Raw genomic sequence first — 23,181 nt, 5'->3', positions numbered from 1 at the left:
AATTCAAGTGTAGTAGTTATTAAGAAATAAGTTTTGCTAATTCAAATGATTTAAAATCGCACAGCTCCCAGTGGCTCCCTATTGTCGGAATGAGGAGCGTTCCAGGCGGCCGCCGAAGCGCGTCTGAAAGCAGCAGCGCGATGATGGGGTGGATGTGGCGGAGTTTGTTCATTCGCGGGGAGAGAGGGGTGGGGGTCCCGTCCTGACCCTCTACCCCCCCCCCCCCCCCTCCGCGCCACTGTCCCCCTAATTTTCGGCCGTCTACGCATCTCCCTTTATTATTCACTTGGTGCCAAACGCCACCTCCACTCTCATCGTATCTACACACGTGTATATATGGCGCCTTATGCTTTATGAGCAATCGTTTAAGCAAAACTCAAACGAATGGTACGTCGCGTGATTGTCTTTTAGAAAGAGTGGGGGTTATTTTAAAAGGCGCTGGCGGCGGAGGGAATGGTGACCCTTGAGAGAGGTGAAGGAGTGGTTGGGGTCGTGATTAGGGGTAGCATTTGTGAACTTCTTTCGCACAGTACGTTGGCAACCGCGCTAATCGGAGGTGTGCGGCGGGAAGGACGACAAGCTAAACGCAACGACGAGAAGCGGTTCTAAAGAAACGAGTTCATCAATTGATGGTGATGACGATGCTTTAAAAGTGCAGCATAAGTCCAGTGGCTTCCTGGTATCGGAAGGAAGAGCAGCGTTCCAGACAGCCAGCCGAAAGCCGTCGCCGCCGGTAGCGAGGATGACGACCAGGGAGTTGGCGTCACTACACACAGCAACCACCTTGTCACTTGTTGCAACCGACCGCCATAAGTTGGGGGGGGGGGGGGGTTGCCTGGGACCCCCCCCCCCCGTCGTTTGCGTCCATTCTGAAATCTCCCCCGCGGTGTCCCCCTCGACACTCGGTGACACCGTCCTTGTCCCATCTCCATCGAGCAACCCGCTCCACCCCCCCCCCCCTCCGCAACAGCCACGAAATCACCTCGCCCCGTCGCGTCAACCCCTTCGACGCCCTTCGTCCTCAGCTCGGTTCCTTCGCCTCCATTGCCACTTGCAGTCCCTTGCATTGGATCCTCCGCCATCGCCATCACGGTGGTGGTGGGTGGGGTGTGTGGGCCTACAAAAATCGCCTGGCTGGCCTGTGCCCACCGCCTCCTCGTTCTCGGTCGTCCGTCGAGTATCGTCCAACTCGGCGGTCCCCAACCTTTTTGGCACCAGGGACCGGTTTCGTGGAAGACAATTTTTTCACGGGGGGGGGGGGGGGTTTCATCATTGGGTCTTTCCCCCTTTTCAAAGAAGCTCTCCAGCAAAGTTTTTTTTTACTCATTCAGGGTCAGCTTGTGGGCTTACCAAAACCGTGACTGAGACGAGTGCGCAGTGCGGGAAAGAGGCGCGGACGGAAGTGGTAAATAATAAAATAATGGGTGGGCCACGCGCGGACTCACCGCTCGCTACCTCCTGTTGTGCGGCCCGGTTCCTAACAGGCCACGGACCGGGGGTTGGGGACCCTTGCAGTGTAGCTCGCAATGACTCGCGGTGAGAACTCTCGGCACGAGCAGCGTCGGCATCACCGCGACGCGCAACCTCTCTTACACCGAGGAGCCAGGCATGTGGTGGCTGCTTAGGCATTGTTGTAAAATATAAAACTCAACCCTTTAAAAAAAATCCAGGTTAAAGCCCCAACTGAGCTGCTGATAGCTATTTTTTTTTTGCAGAAGCGACCTAGACGCAAATGGTGTCTCAGCGAAGTGGCTCATCCGGCATCATTTGGACGTATGAAGCAATTGGCAGGACCCCGGGGTCCCATCACTGCCCCGGGGTGGGAAAAACCGCGTAGCGACACGAGTCTTGCCTTACAGACAACAAAACTAGCGTCAATCGATTGGCCTCGTCGAGAACTACTCGGGGCACTAAGTTTCGTAAAAAGTTGAAAAATTACAAAAACACGTTAAATTCACTGCCTGGGGAGCGGGCTCGCCTTGGCAAAGAAGCTGAGGATCGACGGCTGACCGGAGGGCGTTGTCGCCGCGCGCGACTGTGGCGGACGCCCCCCGGGGCTTGCGTTTGGCCGGTGGGGTGGCGCCCATCGTGTCGATCGCCGCCTGCTGCTGGCGCTTGTTGGCGCCAGTCTGGGCGGGCGGCGCGTTGCTGTCGGGATCACGAGTGGGGCGGACTGAAGAAAAATTATAATTATTGACCTGATTTTTGCGGGACCCCGGGGTCCCGCCAAATGATTCATATGTAGCAGCAGCCAAATACTCCTAAACGCATGGTGATGTTGATTCTAAACGTGGAGGGGAAAGAAAAACAAAAACGTAGGACCCGGAGAAAAATCCACGCGACCACAACGGGTGGAGAGAGGGAGAGAGACGCAGACTCTAAATATACAGCGAACCCACGACCTCCTGTATACCAGGCGAGGCAGTTAACATCTCCTAGCCACCGTGGCACCCCCGGCCGTCTGGAACGCCCTCGTCATCCCGCCGCGACGTTCAATCGACGTCGGCTTTCAAGAGGCGCTCCGTTCACCTGGCGTGCGAGTGACGCTGAGCATTTGGCTCTGCGCATCGGGGCTACATTTGCTCATTCTTGATTCGAAGCTTTCGTGACTGCAGGAATCCGTACTCTTTGGTTATTTCGGTAAAGTCACGTAAGGTAGGAAATAAATCACGACGTCTCGGGCACAACTCAAGCGCCCGTCATCAGAGGTGACGAGGAGACTACGGACGCTTGTGTTATTTTATACCTACGTGACTTTACCGAAAGAACCAAAGAGCATGCATTCGCTCATGTCCGTGACACATTGCCGCGTGTCAAATTCGTGTTTTCGCTGTGGCAGCAATAGCGGTCTGCATTATATGATTAGGATACACCAAACCTGACGTTCCGTCGTCCCCTACGCGAGTTTCACAAATCTGTGCTCTGTGTGTGATCAAACCAACCCTTGTTTCCAGCGTGTGATATCTTACACAAGCGCGCGACACTACATTTGACTCCGCGACACTAAAAATACAAAACTACATGCACGTGCACGAATTCAAGCGAACACGACAGCCGTCATCGATTCAAACGCTCTACCATTGTAAAAAAAAAATATATGATGCACGATTCGAATCGCAACCCTTGCAGCCACTAATATATATAGTCAACACAATTTGATTAACTAGTTTTTTTTTTATTCTAGATATGCCAATTAGGACGGTCTAATATGATGTTCGAGTCTCATTGTGTGATATACGCTTGTCATTGTGAGTCTTGCTTTTACCTTACGGGAAAAAAAAAGAGAGACACTTTTATCCGATTCCAAACCGAACCGATGTGTACACGGCGAGTGATTTATTTCGTGTGTTTAGTTAAATAAGCAAAACATCCTCCATTCGGGGCCCTCGGTCTCAAACCCCCGGCGCTGCCGAGAATCGACTTCTGTGCGCCCCCGTTTTTAAGACCGGCGGCCTGAGAGAGGCTGGTCGCGAACCGCCCCGACCGACGTTCGAGCTCCATGGCCGCGTTTTGACGACGTTGGGGGGCATCGTTCCCACTTTTGAACATCCCAAGGGCTCTGTCGCGGGGAGGGAGGACGGTGGTGGGGGGGGGGGGCGACCTTGTTCATTAGTTAATTGGACGATACTACGCGCTGTTACTGCCTTGACCCTTTCACCCCATCGTGTGTATACATCCGCGATCACATTCATCCCCCACGCCTCGCTCTGGTTAAAATGTTTCCATTGTGTGTATTTCTCTTCCTATAAATTGCTTTTCCTCTCTCTCTCTCTCCCCATTCCTAATTCCTAGATCGCAGCTCGGGACGCGCGTTGTTATATGGACATGTTTACTCTGGTCGTTTAGATGTTGCATAGGTTAGCGGCCGTGCTTACCTGTATTTGTTGTCGTTGACGTTACAAAATAAACGCATATGCATACAAAAGGATGGAGGGGGTGGGGTGCACCGGTGAGTACTGTCGAGCCAAATAAAGACAGCCGAGTCGTTTGAGGCACATCGTGAGGATAAAGTGGCAGGACCGAATTTTAAGCACCGAGTTGCTGGCGGGAGCTGGGATTCCCAGCGTGGATGGATTTGTTACCTCCTCTCAGTTGAGATGGTCAGAGCAGTGTAACTCGATTTGCCAGAACATCGCCTTCGTAAAATCCTTGTCCACGTTGAACTCGAAGAGGGACTGCGCGTGTTCCCGGTGGCCAAAAACTTGCGCTACAAAAAACACTCCTTAAAAGACACCTCAAGACTGCCGGTATCATTACTGTGCGTGGGACGCATCATGGCGAGGATATGTCAGAGCCAAAGCCGCAAGCATTGGAGAGAAAGCGGCTGCTGTAGTGGACTCGGGTCAAGAGGGTTGAAGAGAATAAGGGATCTACATCATGGGTCCTCCTTTGCCAGTACCGAAATATGAAAATTAGATTTTCTCCTTTTATCTGGCAACAAAACAGCTGTGTTAAGTTGTTAAAACACCAAACTGAAACCTTTTACAAGGAATCATGTCTGCATTAACCACAATACTTGTGGTGAAAATGCAAACAAAAAACACTGATAACATGCATTGTCGAGATTTGAAGCTTTCGTGACTGCAGGAATCCATACTCTTTGGCTCTTTTGGTAAAGTCACGTAGGTATAAAATAAAATCAATCACGACATTTCGATTGCAACACAATCATCATCAGGTGGGAAAACCACAGCAAAAAAACCTTCGGCAAACATTTTTTTCTTGCCGTGGTTTTCCCACCTGATGATTATTGCTTGTGTTGCAATCGAAACGTGATTTATTTGATACCTACGTAACTTTACCGAAAGAACCAAAGAGTATATGCATTGTCTTTGACTATCGGCAGCAACGCCGCTCGCTGTCCTACGCACAGTAATCATCGTTCGCGATGGAAAGGGTTGGTGTAGGTTGGGTAGTGATGGAGGTTGGGGTGGTGATAGAGGGTTGGGGTAAGATTGGTCGTAGCTGGGGGGATGATGCTGGGCTCGGGGAGAAGACATGGGGGTTGTTCTAAGTGAAGAACGGAAGCTGCAGGCTGTTAAAAAGTGAATATGGGCGCTCTTCATGTTGCAGTGGGAGTTTGTTCCGGTGAATGGGAGTGACAAGGGAAAAGGAACGAGAGCAGGACTGGGCACAGATCTACAACTTTCTGGTCGGGTCCAGTGTATCCATTTAACAACGCTCGCAGTGGGAGTTTGTTCCGGTGAATGGGAGTGACAAGGGAAAAGGAACGAGAGCAGGACTGGGCACAGATCTACAACTTTCTGGTCGGGTCCAGTGTATCCATTTAACAACGCTCGCCATTATTTCTCCCAGAGAATAACATGAGGGGGCCTAACGCCCCGAAATGTGCCATAATCGTCACCATTAAGCAGCACGCTGTAGAACGAATTGTAATGTCGAAAGTGGTCAATTGAATTGCATTAGTAAACACCTTTTTAAAGTGGCCTTTACCCTCTGCCTAGGTCTAGCCGTGTACCCTCCAGGTTCTGTTTAGTTCCTGGCTTTCCATACACGGCGGAAAATTTGGTGGGACCGACGGATAAAATGCACGTCACGGCTTCAAAGCATCATTCAGCACGAGGGGGGTGCAAAAGGTTTCGCATCGAATACCAAATCAAGCCACCCGCGACCCAAACTCTACCTCTACTCATGGGCGCCAGCCGTCAACCCAGAGCCAAAACTGCGTGCGACAAATCCTCTGCAGCCTCAGCCAAGTGATGTAACAATGTATTCTATGGGTTCTAGATTTAAAGCTTTCGTGACTGCAAGGATCCATACTCTTTGGTTCTATTCGGTAAAGTCACGTAGGTAAATAAAACAACAAAAATCGCGACGTTTCGGCCACAACACAAGCGGCCTTCATCAGGTGAAGGGAGCAGGCTGTCTCGAGGACAGCGCTGGAGTGAAACACAGCCACGCTCAGACCACAACCTTTTTTTTAGCGTGGTTGTGTTTCACTCCAGCGCTGTCCTCGAGACAGCCTGATCCCTTCACCTGATGAAGGCCGCTTGTGTTGTGGCCGAAACGTCGTGATTTTTGTTTTATTTTTTACCTACGTGACTTTACCGAATAGAACCAAAGATTATTCTATTGGTCTTTCGGTAAAGCCACGTAGATAGAAAAATAATAATAAAAATATCACGACGTTTCGATCGCAACACAAAGCAATCGCCTTCAGGCGAGAGAGGCTCGAAATTTGGAGAAAGGCCAAAGTCATCGCACTCCCAAAGACAGGGAAGGACCCGAATGTCCCTTGCTAGTTACCGGCCCATCTCTCCTTTGGGTGTGTGCTTCGAGCTCCTGGAGCAAGTGGCGCTAGAACGCATCACACCACCTGTTGTCAACAACATCTTGAGCGTCGACCCAGGCTGGTTTCCGCCAGGGCCGGAGTACCTGTGTAATGAGAGCACACCGACATACGGAGGACTGCATAGACATTGCCGCATCGTTCATAGCCAATCAACTTCACGGGTTTGATCTGGGCCAAAGTTCATGGGCGGAGCTCCTCAGGGGTACACGCGGGAACCATCGAGAAGCTTCTGAAGGGGGCGTGGTTAGAGGCGGGGCTTCGCTCCGCCAAGGAGGATAAAAGGAGAGGCAGGAGGAGGACTCGGGGTTCGGCGTGGAAGCCTGGGTCCGCCATCTCGTCAGCCACCGACCACGTGGCGGCCGCGGGCGAAGCTTTCCCGATTCCCAGCGCGCCGTCGACCAGCGGTGTGCGGGGAAGCGAGAGCGAGGGAAGCCGCGCGGGAACGGAGGAGCAGAGAGCCACGTGCATGCGGCGAGAGAGAGAGAGGGTGACCATCCGAGTACGGAGCCGAGCAGTCATAACTAATAAAGGACGCAAGTCTCAACGTGTCGTGGAAGTCGTTTATTACGCCTGTAACCAGGCCCCAGCACTGACAACGTATGCTGAAAATGGCTCCCAGCGACATCTCAACACAGGTGCTGTGTACCTGGATCTCAGCAGCATATGACACAGTCTGGCACCTGTGGACTTCTGCTGATCGCTGTCACGTGTCATACCACACTCAGAAGCGAACACCATCGAGTTTTACTGGTAGGAAACGGTAGCGGACTGGAAGCCCAACCGGGATTAATTCACAGGAGGCAGGGGATTAATTGTGTATGTCTGTCCACGTCGGAGGGGTGGGGCTGGTTGGAGAAGGGAGGGTAGAGAGGGGCTGGGTGGGGAGGGGCTGGGTGGGGAGGGGCTGGGTGGGAAGGGGAGGGGAGGGTGGGGAGGGGCTGAGTGGACTGCCTTGGGGGCCTGTTGTTGCCCCAACACTTTTCAACATTTTCATCAACGACTTACCTCCTGCAAAGTCATGCCCATTTGGCTACGCGGTCGACATCTGCATCACGACCCAAGACTGGACTTTCTCACAGCTTGGAGAACGCTCTAAACAAGTACCTGGAACATGGTAACAGACTACTGCAGCAGATGACGTCTCAAGCCAAGCACAAGCAAAAAAAGTTTGCAGTGTCATTTTCGATTTAAAGCTTTCGTGACTGCAGGGATTCATCTTCTTGGTTCTTTCGGTAAAGTCACCACCACGTAGAATGGAAATAAAATAATACAAATAAAACAAAATATTTTATTTCCATTCTACGAGAAGAAGAGTTTGCAGTGTGTTTCACCTGCGCAATGCCAGGGCCACCTACGGGCTGAAAGTGCACCTAAATGGCCACTTAATAGGACATGACCCAAAGCCGGTGATGTGCCTTGGAGCGACGTACCGTTCTCACCTTGAGCAGTCCCCTGCCAAGTATGTGCTCCCGGAACTGTCTGCTGGTGCTGGCCCGGCTGGCTGGCTGGCTGGCTTCAAAGTGGGGCGCTGGTGCACCGGTCACTGTGTATGGTGGGCCCCAGATGGATTTTAGTTTTATCGTAATTATTTTATATTGGCAGATTCATGCGACGTGATTTTACCCCAATGATATAATGTTCACACGTTTATAAATCACCTCACCTTACCGCCCCCCCCCGGGACATTTCCACGTACCCCCACAGGGGTTCCGCGTACCACCCCCTGTTAAGAACCGCTGGTGTAAAATAATAAATGATGGGACGAGGCAAGAGGAGGCCGCGGTATATACAGGGCGTTTCAAATTTCGTTTTCAACACTTCTGAGAATTGGCAACAATATTATAAGAAATGTGCTGCTGCCTCCGGGCTCTGGAGAACACCTGGCAAAGATTCCAGGCAATGCGTTGACAACGACGGCGAACAAGTGGAGGCTCTTTGACTCGTTGAGTCTATTAACATTACATTTGTTATCATGTTACAGTGTTATTAGGGGCCGTCCATAAATGGCGTTACGCACCTGGGGGAGGGGGGGGGTCACACATTTGTGACGATGTGTGACGAGGGTGGGGGTGGGGGGTTTGAGAAATGTGACGTCACATCAAAGTGGACGGCTCCTTTTCCATTCTTTTTGCATGAAAAACGATAGTCCCATGTGAGTGTTAACATTTATTTGAAGCACCTCTGTATAGCAGCCTAGGTGCGTGACGGTGCGAAGAGACAAGTCGCAGTCAAGGTTTTGACCCCACTTGACCCTATTCAGAAACGGAACATTTATTTGATTTGGTGCTTTCGTGACTGCAGGAATTAATCTTTGTTTTTTTTCGGTAAAGGCACGTAGAAATAAGAAAAAATAAAATTACATGTAATTTAATTTCTTATTTTTTTGTTTTATTTCTACGTGACTTTATCGAAAAAAACAAAGATTAAAAACATTTATTAATACCGGAGAAAATCCGATAAGCCGCGAAGCTCTTTTTGCACACACGTCCAGTGCGATTGAACCTGCATGACGAACGTCGTTGTACACCCCTAGCTGCCACTGCTAATCAGTGGCCTAAAATAAAATGTTTCGCTCCGGATGACCGCTGCAAAGTATTATCTGTATTTTGATTTAGTGTGCTGATCTTAAAGGTGCATTGAAAAAATGTGATACTCCGACTGATGCTCCTGTTGTTTGCGGAGTGACTCATGCAGCCAGCTGTGGCTCTAGGGTTTGGTGTTACATGTTATTTATGTAGTTTATTGTCAAAAATTCGGTCACAGTTCCTATGTTCACTGTTACATTGCTTTTATGGCTTTATTTTGGTGAATTCTAAAAGTTTTTGGGTTTGGCCATGTTTTTGTTTATTGTAGTACGGAGTTAGACTGATGGCCTTAATCTAAGTTTTCTTGTTGTTGTTGTTTGACTTGCATCCCACTGGGATTTTTGCACACAGCGTTGGTGTACGGTGCTATTTCAGAAATATTATGATGTTTTTTTTCCTGGATTTTCTGTTTGCACATGCACAAAGTCACTTTAAGATGTTTTCTTGTTCGTGTTTTTGTTTTTTTTGTTTGTTGCGGTTGCACCCGATTCAATAGCCGAATGGCTCACAGGGCTATACCAAAATAAACGAAACTATGGAACTATGAAACTCCGCCCACCGCAATGCGAGGGTCACGTGGCGTGGCCACGTGGCATCGCGCGTCACAGCTTCACAATGGGGAAGTGACGGCGACGATTTCGCTTTGCTGGGAAGACGGAGTGCGGCCGGACAAACGTCACCGTTCGGCGGGCAGCGAGCAAGCCTGTCGCGATTTCGCGTTGTGAGCTTTTTATTCTGTTTTTGTTTGATGCATACTATGCGTTCAGTGCCGTATACGAAAATGCAATATTGATTTATCAAATATGCGCACCGTATATCAGTACATGTTGAAAACTGCCCCAAGTGATGGCACACTCATCTCGAGACTTTCTGCAGCGATAGTGCAGATGTTGTTCTTGTCGGTGCCATGTATTCAGGTTGGTGTCATCAGTTTAATCATGGTGATACGATTATAATGATATTATTAAGTAACGATTTATATTCTTGGTTCTTTCGGTAAAGTCACGTGACTTTACCGAAAGAACCAAGAATATGAATCCCTGCAGTCACGAACGCTTTGAGTCAAAATGTAATAATATATAATTATTAATACAGTTTTTTTTCCCACTGATACACCAACAGTATTACTCGGCCAATTGCCTTAGTAATATTACCGCTAGGCATGCATTATGTATTGAGGACGCTGCATCAGCTGACTCTGTGTAAGCGACGATACCATTACTACCCGGGTAAATAGCCTAAGTGAAAAATAAAAAAAACACCTCTATTATGGATGCTATTGGTCGCGAAAGCCCACACGTTAAACGGACTTGTACAAAATCTAGCGACGAAAAATCGAGCGACTGTTGTGAGGTTCATTGTCGTTGTTTGGGTGTTGTGGTAATCAGTCTCGCCCGTGTCTCTTCCCCTCTCTAGCATCGTAGCGACGTCAAAGATCCACACCACCACCACCACCTCCCCCCGTTATAGTCTGCTGTGGGCGCAATTGTTGTTAGTAGCGAGCAGCAGCACCTGACGGAAGGCCGGCGCACAGTGGCACGCGAGATAGGTTGGATGGGTGGGTGGCCAGCACCACGGCACGCCCGAAAGTTCGCCTTTGTCCTCCCAGAGTGGCGATGTTTTTCTTTTTTTACACGGCACTCGTTTGAGGCTGAGTCGACCTAGGGGAGGCCCCGTGAAACGGTTAAACCGGTAAACAAACAAACAAATGCCCTTGTTATTATTGGCCGGTGAGTAGGAATCGACCTCGGTTCCGTCGGGGAGCGGTGGCGCAGCGGTTAGCGCGCGGCTATGCGGTCGGACATGAGTTAACAGTGTATCGTACTGTGTGCACGGCACACAGGTGTACATACAAAAAGACACATTCAGAGACACGTACACGAATACATAATTGTGTGTGAGTGTGTGTGTACTGTGGTGCGCTAGTTGGCAGGCAGCTGTCTCACCCGTCACCTACTGGACATCTTAGCGCATCGGATTCCTCCAGGACAAATACAGATTCCGATTCTAATACAGAGAAACAACAACAACAACCGCCATTCGCTACTAAGTGGCGGTGACGTCACCACGACGCCTGTGCCAGGCCATGTGCACTTTAAGGCCACGTTAAGTGTCGAACGTCCGCTGGCAGGTAGTCACGGGACAGACCCAGCTGGTGCCATGGATTGTCTGCTGTGCCAGGCTAGGTGCAGGAGGAGGTCACAAGACAGACCCAGCTGGTGCCATCGCTTTATTGCTGTGCCAGACTTGGCGCAGGAGGAGGTCATGGAACAGACCCAGATAGTTCCATGGGTTGACTGACTGAGATATCTGACTTGCCGATGCACCACCTGTGCCCACCCCCCTAACTGTGCCACGCTAGGTGCAGGAGGTCACGGGACAAGACCCACCCCTGCTGTGCCAACCACACTGCTGCGGCTTCTTGCTGGGTTTTTTTATAACCGCCCTGGTCGCGCAGATGGCCGTGTCGGCGCCCGACACGGACAATCTTCTGAACTGCTCAATCTGCCTGGAGGACTTCACGGAGCCTGTGTCTCTGCCCTGCGGCCACACGTTCTGCAGGTGGTGCATCAACAATCACTGGTCCGACGCCATGCGGGCAAAGGCCCCCTTAACGTGCCCGCAGTGTCGAAAAGCCTACACCAGCGCGCTGCCGCTCCACAAGAACGTGGTGATCGACGACGTCGTCAGGGACAGGAGGGAGAGGCGGCAGGGTGGCGATCGCAGATGGAGCGTGGTGAGTTCAGGACGATGACGAAGGTCCCTCAACCCTGCCGCCGTGCTTGGCTGTTAACAGACTTTTGGGGGCGAGCGTGGTTCGTAGCGAGTGGCAGCACCTGTGAAAGTGGGGTGTGGGTGGCCAGCACCACGCCCAGCCGCATTTGCATCCCCAGTGGCGATGTTTACTATACGCCGCACCGGGCACTCATTTGAGGCTGAGTCGACCTAAGGGACGCCCAGGAGCAGCTCAGATGATTGCTGTCACTGGTGGTGGCCGTGAGCGGGAATGGAACCCTGGCCTCTGCCGAGTTCGTAGCGGAGTACGTTAATCGCTACGCTCTCGTTCCCCGCACAGATATGCACACACACACGGGGTGTTGTTATCGTTGACTGTGCTTGTGCACCACTGCCAACGCAGCAGCAGCAGCATCATCACCAGCTCACCAACTACTATGTTTTATTTTACCAGGTAAAGGCCCCACTGAGCTATGCAGTGCTTATACTGGTAGGAAACGTAGTGGATTGGAAGCCCAACCGGGATTTATTCACAGGAGGCAGGGGTTTAATTGTGTATGTCTGTCCACGTCGGAGGGGTGGGGCTGGGTGGAGAGGGGAGGGTAGGGAGGGGCTGGGTGGGGAGGGGGTGGGGAGGGAAGGGGAGGGTGGGGAGGGGCTGGGTGGGGGGTTGGAGGGGCTGGGTGGGGGGTTGGAGGGGTGGGGCTGGGTGGGGTGGGGCTGGGTGGGGAGGGGCTGGTCACCCCGTGGTGCCCTTATATGGACTGGAAGCCCAACCGGGATTAATTCACAGGAGGCAGGGGATTATACACTGCACTTTCTGGTGCGACCTCTTTTACACTGCACTTTCTGGCGTCGTTTTATAATTCTGCTCACTTTTCATTTTGCTTTCGTCTGCGCACGACCCCAACAAGTTTGGCTTAAATATCCGTACATAATTTCTTCATATTTCAAAATGTAATTACTTCAAAATTTCCTACCAGCCCCCTCCGCAGGAATGTGTTTCAGAAGCGACCTGGCTGTCACAAATGATAGCACGACGAAGTGGCTCATCGTCATCATCGTGCGGTGAATGAATAAGAGCAGTCAGATACTTGAAACGCGTTACGTTGGTTCTAAATGAGGGAAAAACCGGGGGACCCAGAGGAAAATCCACTCGACCACGGGCAGAGAGAAAGATAGATGCAAACTCCAAACATACAGTAGTGCATCAGGGTCGGGATCAAACCCACAACTTCCTGTGTGCCGGGCGAGGTTGTTAACATCTCCTAGCCACTGTGGCGCCCCTACTCAACACGTCCCCTGCTGTCGATGATGCGCTCCACCACGATATCCTCGTCGCGACCGCCTTCGCACCGGACTCGGGAATCGGCGGATCCGTACTGTCGTGCGATAATTCAGCCATCCGGCAGCGGACCACAAGAAGTCAGGGAGTCGACGCGGCCATCGGTCCAAACTCTACACGGCCCATCGCTCGAATACCACGACCTCCTTGTATACACCTGTCGAGGGGGACGTGCGGGCGTTAGCATCTCCTTAACTACCGCCGTGCCGTGCTAAAACGTGGTGGGGGGGGGGGGTGGTGGGGGCGCGCCCGCGCCCGCGCTCATGTTTCGTACCATTTTTCAGGAGCTGCTAAGCGCGTTTAGGCAAACGCTGACGGACAAGGAGCGGACGACCACCGCCCTCGTTAGTGGCCTCCAGGACAAGGTGGACGCCGCAGAGGTGAGGGGGGGGGGGTTTGGCTGCTCGCCGCCGTGGGCCTCAAGCCACATTGCTCGTCCACCTTCGCAACAGGCTCATCGATCCCCTACCCCCACCACCCCCGCAATCATAGGTGCGTGTGTGTGTGTATCCAGTTGGGTGTTATCGCCAGAAAGGGGTGCATACGCCCCGCTATTCTTGTAGATGAGGTGATCGGGGTTGGCACGGCAAAGAGTTACAAAATGGGACATTTTTTTGCCAGTATCAAAGTGTAAAGAAACACAAGAGTAGGAGTTGGTGTTTGAACATCTTAACACCTGTTTTAGTGCCAGGAAGAGTAAAACCGATTCTCGTGTTTTTTTCCAGTGGTGGGGTTGTTGTCGTTCCGGTTTGCCGAACGAATTCAGCGTTACAAGGTCGCGCTCACTACACACAATCAAAGTGCTTGCCACAAATGAACCACGATGCCTTGCCGATGTCCTCATCGAGGAGCTTAAACCGTCCTCGCAGACATAGCTAACAAGGTGGCAATGTAGCGGAGCATCGAGAAGGCTCGATTATATTGCAAATCGCTAATCTACGGGACTCCTGACAAAAACATTAGCAAGCTGCAGCGTGTACAAAATTCGCTGACACGTGTCGCGACGGGTACTGCAAGGTCCGACCTTGTCCGTCCGGTGCTCGCCAAGCTGCATGAGCTTCTGGTTGCCGAACGAATGCGTTATGAGGTCACACTCATTGCACGCAAAGTGCTTGCCACAAATGTACCGCGATACCTTGTTGCTGATCTTGCCAAGGAGCATAAACCGTCATCATTCAGACTCCGGTCATCCTCGCAGCAGCGGCGGCTTTTGACTAACGATCGAACAAAGACGGTCACCGCATGGCAAGCTTTCTGCGGGCGTCTAGAACGCTCTTCCGATGTTAGGGAGCGACTGGAGCTAGGCACGTTTAAATAATCTGGATTGCAAACTCATTCCTTGAGAACTGCTTTTTGGTATTTAGTTTGTTGTCCTTCCCCTGCACCTCCGATTAGCACGGTTGCCTGCGAGTAGTGCACACAGTACACATTTAGTCACCGCCACTTAGTGGCGAATGGCGGTTGTTATTGTTTCCCTGTATCAGAATCGGAATCTGTATTTGTCCTGGAGGAATCCGATGCGCTAAGATGTCCAGTAGGTGACGGGTGAGACAGCTGCCTGCCAACTAGCGCACCACAGTACACACACACACACACAATTATGTATTTGTGTACGTGCCTCTGAATGTGTCTTTTTGTATGTACATCTGTGTGTCGTGCACACAGTACGATACACTGTTGTTGACTCATGTCCGACCGCAGAGCCGCATGTCGAGTGAATGTTTGGTGGAAGTCGGTTGAGCCGCATGCACAGCGCGAAATCGCACAAACCGAACCCGCGCAGAGCGGAAGAGAAACCTGTGTCAGGCTAATTCCAGGTGTGGAGAGTGCGTGGAGGGGAGTGGAGTGAGATGAGAGGGGGAGAGGCAGGAGAGTGTGTGGAGGGGAGTGGAGTGAGATGAGAGGCAGGAGAGTGAGTGGAGGGGAGTGGAGTGAGATGAGAGGTAGGGGAGTGAGTGGAGGGGAGTAGAGTGAGGTGAGAGGGGAGAGTGCGTGGAGTGGAGGGGAGTGAGATGAGAGGCAGGAGAGTGAGTGGAGGGGAGTGGAGTGAGATGAGAGGTACGCAGGAACTAGTCCATCGAGGATCGTGAAGACTGTGAGCACAATATTGACATTGGTCCAGCCTTTGTATCGGGAGCCCGCAGTGGAGGGACTGCGATGGAGGCACCGAGGAGATGGGTTGCAACTTGGGGTCTTGTACTGGCCTGACGGAGCCCCGTTACCCGTTGCCATCCCGAAGGAAGCGGCGGAGCTCTTCAAGCGGAGGCTCGGCGCCAGCTACGGCGACCTCCTGCGCCTCGTCGCCGAGGACCGCGAGTCGGCGCTGAGGGCCGTGGACACGGAGCGCGACGCCAAACTCTCGGCGGTCCGGCGCGACATCGGGAGGTGCGCCGAGGTGCTGGGCAGCCTCCGCGAGACGCTGGGCAGGATCGGCGACCTGGAGCGGACCCGGGACGACGCGGAGTTCCTCCAGGTGCGATTGCCGGCGGCACGGAGCGACTCGTAGGGGGGTGGGGGGGGGTCGCGATCGATAGAGCCATAAAAGTACCGGTGAGTTCCGCAAAGTGCCGAGTGTGTCTCTACACGCGCTCCTTGACATAGAGATCCGCGGTCAATGGATACTTTTTGATTATCTGCCGTCCTGCCCGTCATTAGCACAGCGAATTCGGATGTCCGACCGTGTCGACAGTTTTTAGCACAGCACGGGCGGGTGACATTAATTATTCCTTGCATGCATTAATGTTAATGGAAGTCAGTTTGAACATTTGTTTAAATGAATTACATAACCACGTGTGATTTGTTAAAATACATACAATAAACCTCCATAATACAGGTTTTTTTGGGGGGTTAAATCGCGTAAGTATATAAATGTGTAGTTTCTCCAAAAAACCTGTATTATGGATGATATTGGTCGCAAAAGCCTACGTGTTATACAATGAACCTGTGCGCTGACTTTTGGGTCACCCTGTATAACAGGGAGAAAAATATTAACGCTACAACTTGTCCATTAACTGAATCTGACTTTGTGTCTTTGCGCGTGCATTTGTGCATCTGTGTGTATTAGGGCCTCAAAGACAATTGGCAGAGGTGAGTTTGAACGTGTTAAATACAATACAGTACCCGTTATATACGTTCTGATCCCTGGTGCGCCGACTGGACATCAGATTCCTCCTCCGGTCTAAATAAACGTTCACGATTCTGATTCTTTCGCAGGCTGCCAGTGTGACACACGGAGAGATGCAGTGATCGCTCTCTCCCGAGGTTCACAGATAGATTGGTTTGGCACGCAGTCGCGCGATCTAACCCAACAACGACAAAAATAAACCAAATCTCTTGATTTGAAGCTTTCGTGACTGCAGGAATTACTCTTTGGTTCTTTCGGTAAAGTCACGTAGAAAGAAAATATGATCAAATAATAGAACACGACGTTTCGATTGCAACACAAGCAGTCGTCATCAGGTAGAAATAAATTTGGGAGAGAGACAAAATACAGACACGGAGACACACAGACAGACACACAAGCAGAGAGAGACAACACAGACACAGAGAGAGACACACAACATAGACAGGCAGACAGACACACAAGCAGAGAGAGACTCACACAGAGACACACAGAGAGAAACTCACACAGAGACACACAGAGAGAGACACACAGAGAGAGACATACAGAGAGAGACACACAACATAGACACACAGACAGACACAAGCAGAGAGAGACAACACAGAGACACACAGAGAAAGACACACAACATAGACACACAGACAGACACAAGCAGAGGGAGACTTACACAGAGACACACAGAGAGAGACACATAACATAGACACACAGACAGACACACAAGTAGAGAGAGACAACACAGACACAGAGAGAGACACACAACAATATAGACACACAGACATACACACAAGCAGAAAGAGAGACTCACACAGAGACACACAGAGAGAGACACACAACATAGACACACAGAGACACACAACATAAACACACAGACAGACACACAAGCAGAGAGAGACAACACAGAGACACACCGAGAGAGACACACAACATAGACACACAGAGACAACACAGAGATACACAACATAGACACACAGACAGACACACAAGCAGAGAGAGACAACACAGACACAGAGAGAGACACACAACATAGACACACAGACAGACACACAAGCAGAGGGAGACTTACACAGAGACACACAGAGAGAGACACATAACATAGACACACAGACAGACACACAAGTAGAGAGAGACAACACAGACACAGAGAGAGACACACAACAACATAGACACACAGACAGACACACAAGCAGAGAGAGAGAGACTCACACAGAGACACACAGAGAGAGACACACAACATAGACACACAGACAGACACACAAGCAGAGAGAGACAACACAGAGACACACAGAGAGAGACACACAACATAGACACACAGAGACAACACAGAGACACACAGAGAGAGAGAGACACAACATAGACACACAGACAGACACACAAGCAGAGGGAGACTTAAACAGAGACACACAAAGAGAGACACATAACATAGACACACAGACTGACACACAAGTAGAGAGAGACAACACAGACACAGAGAGAGACACACAACAACATAGATCACAGACAGACACACAAGCAGAGAGAGACAACACAGAGACACACAGAGAGAGACACACAACATAGACAAAGATAAAAAAAATCCCCCATATAGCCTTAACAGACTGTAGGGGCAGGTGCTGTTAGCGAGCACCTATGAAGGCCGGTAACGGTACACGAGGGGGTGAGTGGCCAGCACCACGCCCGACCGCCTTAGTCTCCCCAGTGGCAATGTTTTTATCCACCGCACCAGGTACTCATTTGAGGCTGAGTCGACCTAGGGGAGGCCCGGGACCGGTTCAGATAATCGTCACTGGTGTTGGCCGTGAGCGGGAATCGAACTCATGTCGCCGAGTTCATAGCGCAGCGCGCTAACCGCTACACTATCGCACACACAGACAGACACACAAGCAGAGATAGACTCACACAGAGACACACAGAGAGAGACTCACACAGAGACACACAGAGAGAGACACACAACATAGACACACAGACAGACACACAAGCAGAGAGAGAGAGACACACAACATAGACACACAAGCAGACAGAGACTCACACAGAGACACACAGAGAGAGACACACAACATAGACACACAGACACACAAGCAGAGAGAGACAACACAGAGACACACAGAGAGAGACACACAACATAGACACACAGACAGACACACAAGCACAGGGAAACTCACACAGAGATACACAGAGAGAGACACACAACATAGACACACACAGACAGACACACAAGCAGAGAGAGACAACACAGACACAGAGAAAGAGACACAACAACATAGACACACAGACAGACACACAAGAAGAGAGAGACTCACACAGAGACACACAGAGAGAGACACACAACATAGACACACAGACAGACACACAAGCAGAGAGAGACACGCACAACATAGACACACACAGACATACACACAAGCAGAGGGAGACAACACAGAGACACACACAGAGAGAGACACACACAACATAGACACACAGACAGACACACAAGCAGAGAGAGACTCACACAGAGAGACACACAACAACATAGACACGTGACTTTACCGAAAGAGTAACCAAATCTCTATTATGTCACGAATAGATTCCTCGTCACGTTACGCGGCGCTGACGATCGGAGCGCACTCAGCGCGCGGGCGGGAAGTCGGAGCGACGGAGGCGCAATGCGACCGTAACGACGACGACGTCGTCATTATTCTTCGCAGGTTCATGAATTTGCTGAACGAGCACCTGGAACACCCTCCGAGCGCGCCGGTCGAGTTCGCGACCGCGGGCCGACTGCAGCAGCGGATAGACGAGATCCTGAGCCTCTTCGCAGCTTCCAGGCGAGCCGCGCCTTCTCTGCCCGAGCCGCCCCGGGCGGCAGAAGCGGCGGAGGGGACGCCAGGAGTAGGGGGAGGAGCAGCGCCCCTTCCATCCCCAGCCACGCTTCCAGCTCCGTCCCCTGCTCTGACCCCAGCTCCGTCCTCAGCTCCACTCCCATCTCCGTCCACAGCTCCACCCCCAGCTCCGACCACAGTTCCACCCCCAGCTCCGACCACAGCTCCACTCCCATCTCTGACCACAGCTCCACTCCCATCTCCGCTCTCAGCTCCGCTCTCAGCTCCGTCCACAGCTCCACTCCCATCTCTGTCCTCAGCTCCACTCTCAGCTCCGTCCACAGCTCTACCCTCAGCTCCGTCCACAGCTCCACCCCCAGCTCCGTCCACAGCTCCACCCCCAGCTCCGTCCTCAGCTCCACTCTCAGCTCCGTCCACAGCTTCACTCTCAGCTCCGTCCTCAGCTCCACTCCCATCTCCGTCCACAGCTCCACTCTCAGCTTCGTCCACAGCTCCACTCCCATCTGCGTCCACAGCTCCACTCTCAGCTCCGACCACAGCTCCACTCCCATCTCCGTCCTCAGCTCCACTCCCATCTCCGTCCTCAGCTCCACCCCCATCTCCGACCACAGCTCCACTCCCATCTCCGTCCTCAGCTCCACTCTCAGCTCCGTCCACAGCTCCACTCTCAGCTCCGTCCACAGCTCCCTCTCCAGCCACGCTCTCGGCAATGCAGGAGCCAGAACCAGCACCACCTCGATCCACGACTGCGGCGCCTGGACACTGCGCACGGAGCGACGTCTCGCTGGTTTGCCCCACCAAGGCCGAATTGATACGGAGATGTAAGTCGCGTGTTACACCAGGGGTGAGGAACCTCCCTCCTCCCCCTCCCTCCTCCTTCCTGCTCCCCCCTCCCTACCCCCTCCCTCCTCCCCCCTCCCTCATTCCTGCTCCCTCTTTTCTCCTCCCTTCTTCCTCTCCCCTCCCTCCTACCTCCTCCTTCCTGTTCCCTCCTCCCTCCCTCCCTCCCTCCCTACCCCCTTCCTCCCTCCTGCTCTCTCCTTCCTCCCTGAAACCCTCCCTCTCATCCCACCCCCCATTTTACCCTCTCCTCCCTGCTTACTTCTCCCCTCTATGCTCCCTTCTCGCAATCATCTTCTCCCTCCCTCCCCCCTTCCTACTCCCTCCTACTCCCTCCTCGCACTGCCCCAGTCCTCCTTCTCCTTCCTCCTGCTGTTCTGTTGTCCGGCCACCACGTTTGGCTATCCCGGAGGCTTCTTGTTGTATGTATGTTTGTTGAACTTCTTTCTCACCGTACGTAGCAAACCGTGCTCATTGGAGGTGCGGGGGGTAGGACAACAAACTAAATACAACAATCAGTTCTAAAGAAATTCGTTTTCAATTTAGAATAGTGGTGTCGTGTATCGTAGTGTAGTATATAGTAGCGTATAGCCTAGTGTATAGTGTAGTATGTAGTGTATAGTGTAGTATGTAGTGTATAGCGTAGTGTGTATTGTAGTGTATACTCGTATGTATGTTGAACTTCTTTCGCACCGTACGTAGAAAACCGTGCTCATCGGACGTGTGGGGAAAGGATAATAACTTTAAAACAACAAGAAACAGTTCTAAAGAAATTCGTTTGTCGTTGATCTTGTTATTGGTCCTCTGTCCTTCCTCTCTCCCACGTTTTTCTAATTCTCTCCCCCGCTCCAACCTCTTCCTACCCTAAGGTAGTGTTTATTTCCTCATCGACTTTGTACAGCTGCTCGAAATGTGGTTGCATTGAAATGATAGCTATATGCGTGTGTATACATATGTAGAACTTGTTTTTGGACGGTGGCTAGGAGATGTTAACTACCTCGCCTGGTATGCCGGTCATGGATTCGATCCCGACAATGACGCCTGCTGTATATTTGGAGTTTGATGGTTCTCTCTCTCTCCCTGCTCACGTGGATTTTTCTCCAGGTCCTCCGGTTTTCCCTCCACGCTTACAAAACATGCGTTTGGCATATTTGGCCGCTATCAATTTCACATGATCAACCGCTTCGTTGAGCTTATCATTTGTGATGGCCAGGTCGCTTCTGAAAAAAGAGCTACATAGCTCAGCGGGGTCTTACCTGGTTAAAGAAAAAAGTTTAGCTTAGTAGTTGTTTCATATGTATCGTTGTGTTCTAGATGGCTGCTCTCCGTGTCTGAACCCGGACTCGGCTCACCGGTGGCTTTGGGTGTCCGAGGACCGGAGGACGGTGAATATGAATCTCAACCAGAAGCCGCCCGACCGGCCGGACCGGTTCGAAACTCATCAGCAGGTCCTGGGCTCTGACGGCTTCTCGTCCGGACGCCATTACTGGGAGGTGGACGTGAGCAAAGCCAAGTGGTGGCGCGTGGGTGCCGCGTACGAGACGATCCCACGAAAAGGCAAAGCTAAGGGGAATAGGCTGGGGGAGAACCCCGTGTCGTGGTGCTTGCAGAAGCAGACCATCCTGACGGCGCGACACGGGGGCGCGGAGGATTCGGTGAGGACGATGGCGACGACTTATCGGAGAATCGGCCTCTACCTGGATTGGGAGGCAGGGCTTCTGTCGTTTTACGATGACGCTGGCGGCGACGTCGCCGTGCTGCTGCACTCGTTCGAGCACAAATTCATGTGGCCTCTCCTGCCCGCGCTCGAGCTGGGCGGACAGTTCAAGGGTAGCTCTCTGTCGATGGCAAAGCTCGACTGATGCGCCGCTGCGGTCGAGTCGATTTCACAAACGGATTCTTCGACAAGCCTTCGTGGGGCTGACGATCAGAATGCACTCAGCGCGTGGGCGGGAAGTCAGAGCGAAGGAGGGCAATGTGACCTTTTTGGTGCAAAGCTGCCAATCAAAGCGCCATCATCACATTAATGTCCATAAACGTAGAACATTCTATACGATCTAAAGTATATAAAAAATATATATACACTGCAGCCAACCCGTGCGAAGCCTAGCTCTGCAACGCCACCCAAACAAACCAATCCTGAGTCTGGAGGATGGGGCGTGGCCTAAACGGAAAGAGGCGTGGCATAATGAGAAAGGGGGCAGCGCCTAAAAAGGATAGGTTGCGGAGGTTTTATAGAGGAAGGGGCAGGCCCTACAGAGGTTGAATTTCCCTGTTGACTTAAGGTTATATTCTATTCCCTGTGGCAATACGTTCATGAGCAAAGTGCCACTGTCGAGGCCTCCTAGCCACGAGAGGGCTTTGGCTATTCCTCTGTTGAAGGAGCATAGACTACACTGGTTTACTCTACGATCCATAGTTTTTGTTTCCTGCCCACAATCGCACTACTGTGGCTTGGTGTCTTTAATTTTCCATTCACGAAGGAGATGTCCGTGCATCGGCCTGTTGATGCGGGTGATGGTTACACCACCAGTGTCTACGGGGGAATGTCAAAGCCAGGAGGTTATGATGATGCTTGGGTCTCGGATGAGGTGTTCGTTCTGGAGGCCTGCGTTTGTTCCACTCTCTTCGCCAACAGCAGCATTCTTCCGCAACTGGGTGAGGTTTTAGGATGGTGACAGCAGCAGCAGCAGTGCGATCCCAGAAGGGGCATCGGGACTCGAGGCGAAGGCGAGATGACATTGTTGAGATCTTGGTTGATGATGTTTGGAGGTCGGTTGTTGATGGCAAGAAGAGGTGTCACCTCCCTTGCAGTTTTTGCGTGATGTCTCTGTGGATATTTGGTTTGCAGAATGTTCGCGAGGACAGGGGGGCCGGGTGATTGTTGTCGGTTTGAATGCTCCAGTTTGCGATGCGTGTTGTGTCGTGTTGAGTGAACCCCCCGTTGAAACTTTGAAGCTCATTTTTATTCGTAATTGAAATGTGTGAACACATGCGTGTACAAAAATGAGACAATACGAATGGGAAATGCAATCACAAGGACGTGTTTTCGTAAACCGATATCGCATTCATCATCATCGTATCGTGAAATTTAACATGAAACCGTGTCATATCCTGATAAAAAAAATATGTTGCGGCGTCCCTAGCATGAACACAAATAAAAAAAGATGTGGAATTGGTTAAGTTATTTTGGTGTTTTCCCCTCGCATGTGTTGGTTTTTCTCCAGTTGCTCCGATTTTCCTCCCGCATGTAAGACACTCATCATTCATTGGCTGCAAACACCTTAATACATAGAGAGGATCGCAGAGCTTGGGCAATTGTTGGTAGCGCTGGCTCAACCCCACGTGGCTGCTGCTGCCGCCCTTCCTCTCCCGTCCGGTTCATCCTCGCGCCTCCCTGAGTCGACCCTATCCATGTGACGGTG

At 51.6% G+C, this 23,181-nt stretch overlaps 1 protein-coding gene across 3 annotated transcripts; it reads left to right on the top strand.

Annotated features, from left to right (window-relative positions):
• Positions 1 to 9,446: 9,446 nt before the first annotated feature.
• LOC116956570 (uncharacterized) lies at positions 9,447 to 22,939 on the top strand. 3 transcript variants are annotated; one of them, XM_076054595.1, is made up of 7 exons: positions 9,447 to 9,619; positions 11,461 to 11,635; positions 13,264 to 13,359; positions 15,219 to 15,452; positions 16,044 to 16,066; positions 18,782 to 19,737; positions 21,071 to 22,939. In XM_076054595.1, exons 1-7 carry the CDS (start codon positions 9,462 to 9,464, stop codon positions 21,616 to 21,618), a joined length of 2,190 nt encoding a protein of 729 aa, XP_075910710.1. In that variant the 5' UTR covers positions 9,447 to 9,461; the 3' UTR covers positions 21,619 to 22,939. The 3 variants fall into 3 exon arrangements, with proteins under 3 accessions (XP_075910710.1, XP_075910711.1, XP_075910709.1); XM_076054596.1 differs by having other exon boundaries at positions 9,509 to 9,619; positions 11,261 to 11,635; XM_076054594.1 differs by having other exon boundaries at positions 9,517 to 9,815; positions 11,261 to 11,635.
• Positions 22,940 to 23,181: the final 242 nt, after the last annotated feature.

Source organism: Petromyzon marinus, chromosome 66 (assembly GCF_048934315.1).
Source record: "Petromyzon marinus isolate PM22_M1 ecotype Great Lakes invasive population chromosome 66, UKy_Petmar_22M1.pri1.0, whole genome shotgun sequence".
Classification (NCBI taxonomy): Eukaryota; Metazoa; Chordata; class Hyperoartia; order Petromyzontiformes; family Petromyzontidae; genus Petromyzon; species Petromyzon marinus.
Note: the sequence above shows the minus strand (reverse complement) of the source record. Positions and strands in the feature narration are given on the sequence as shown.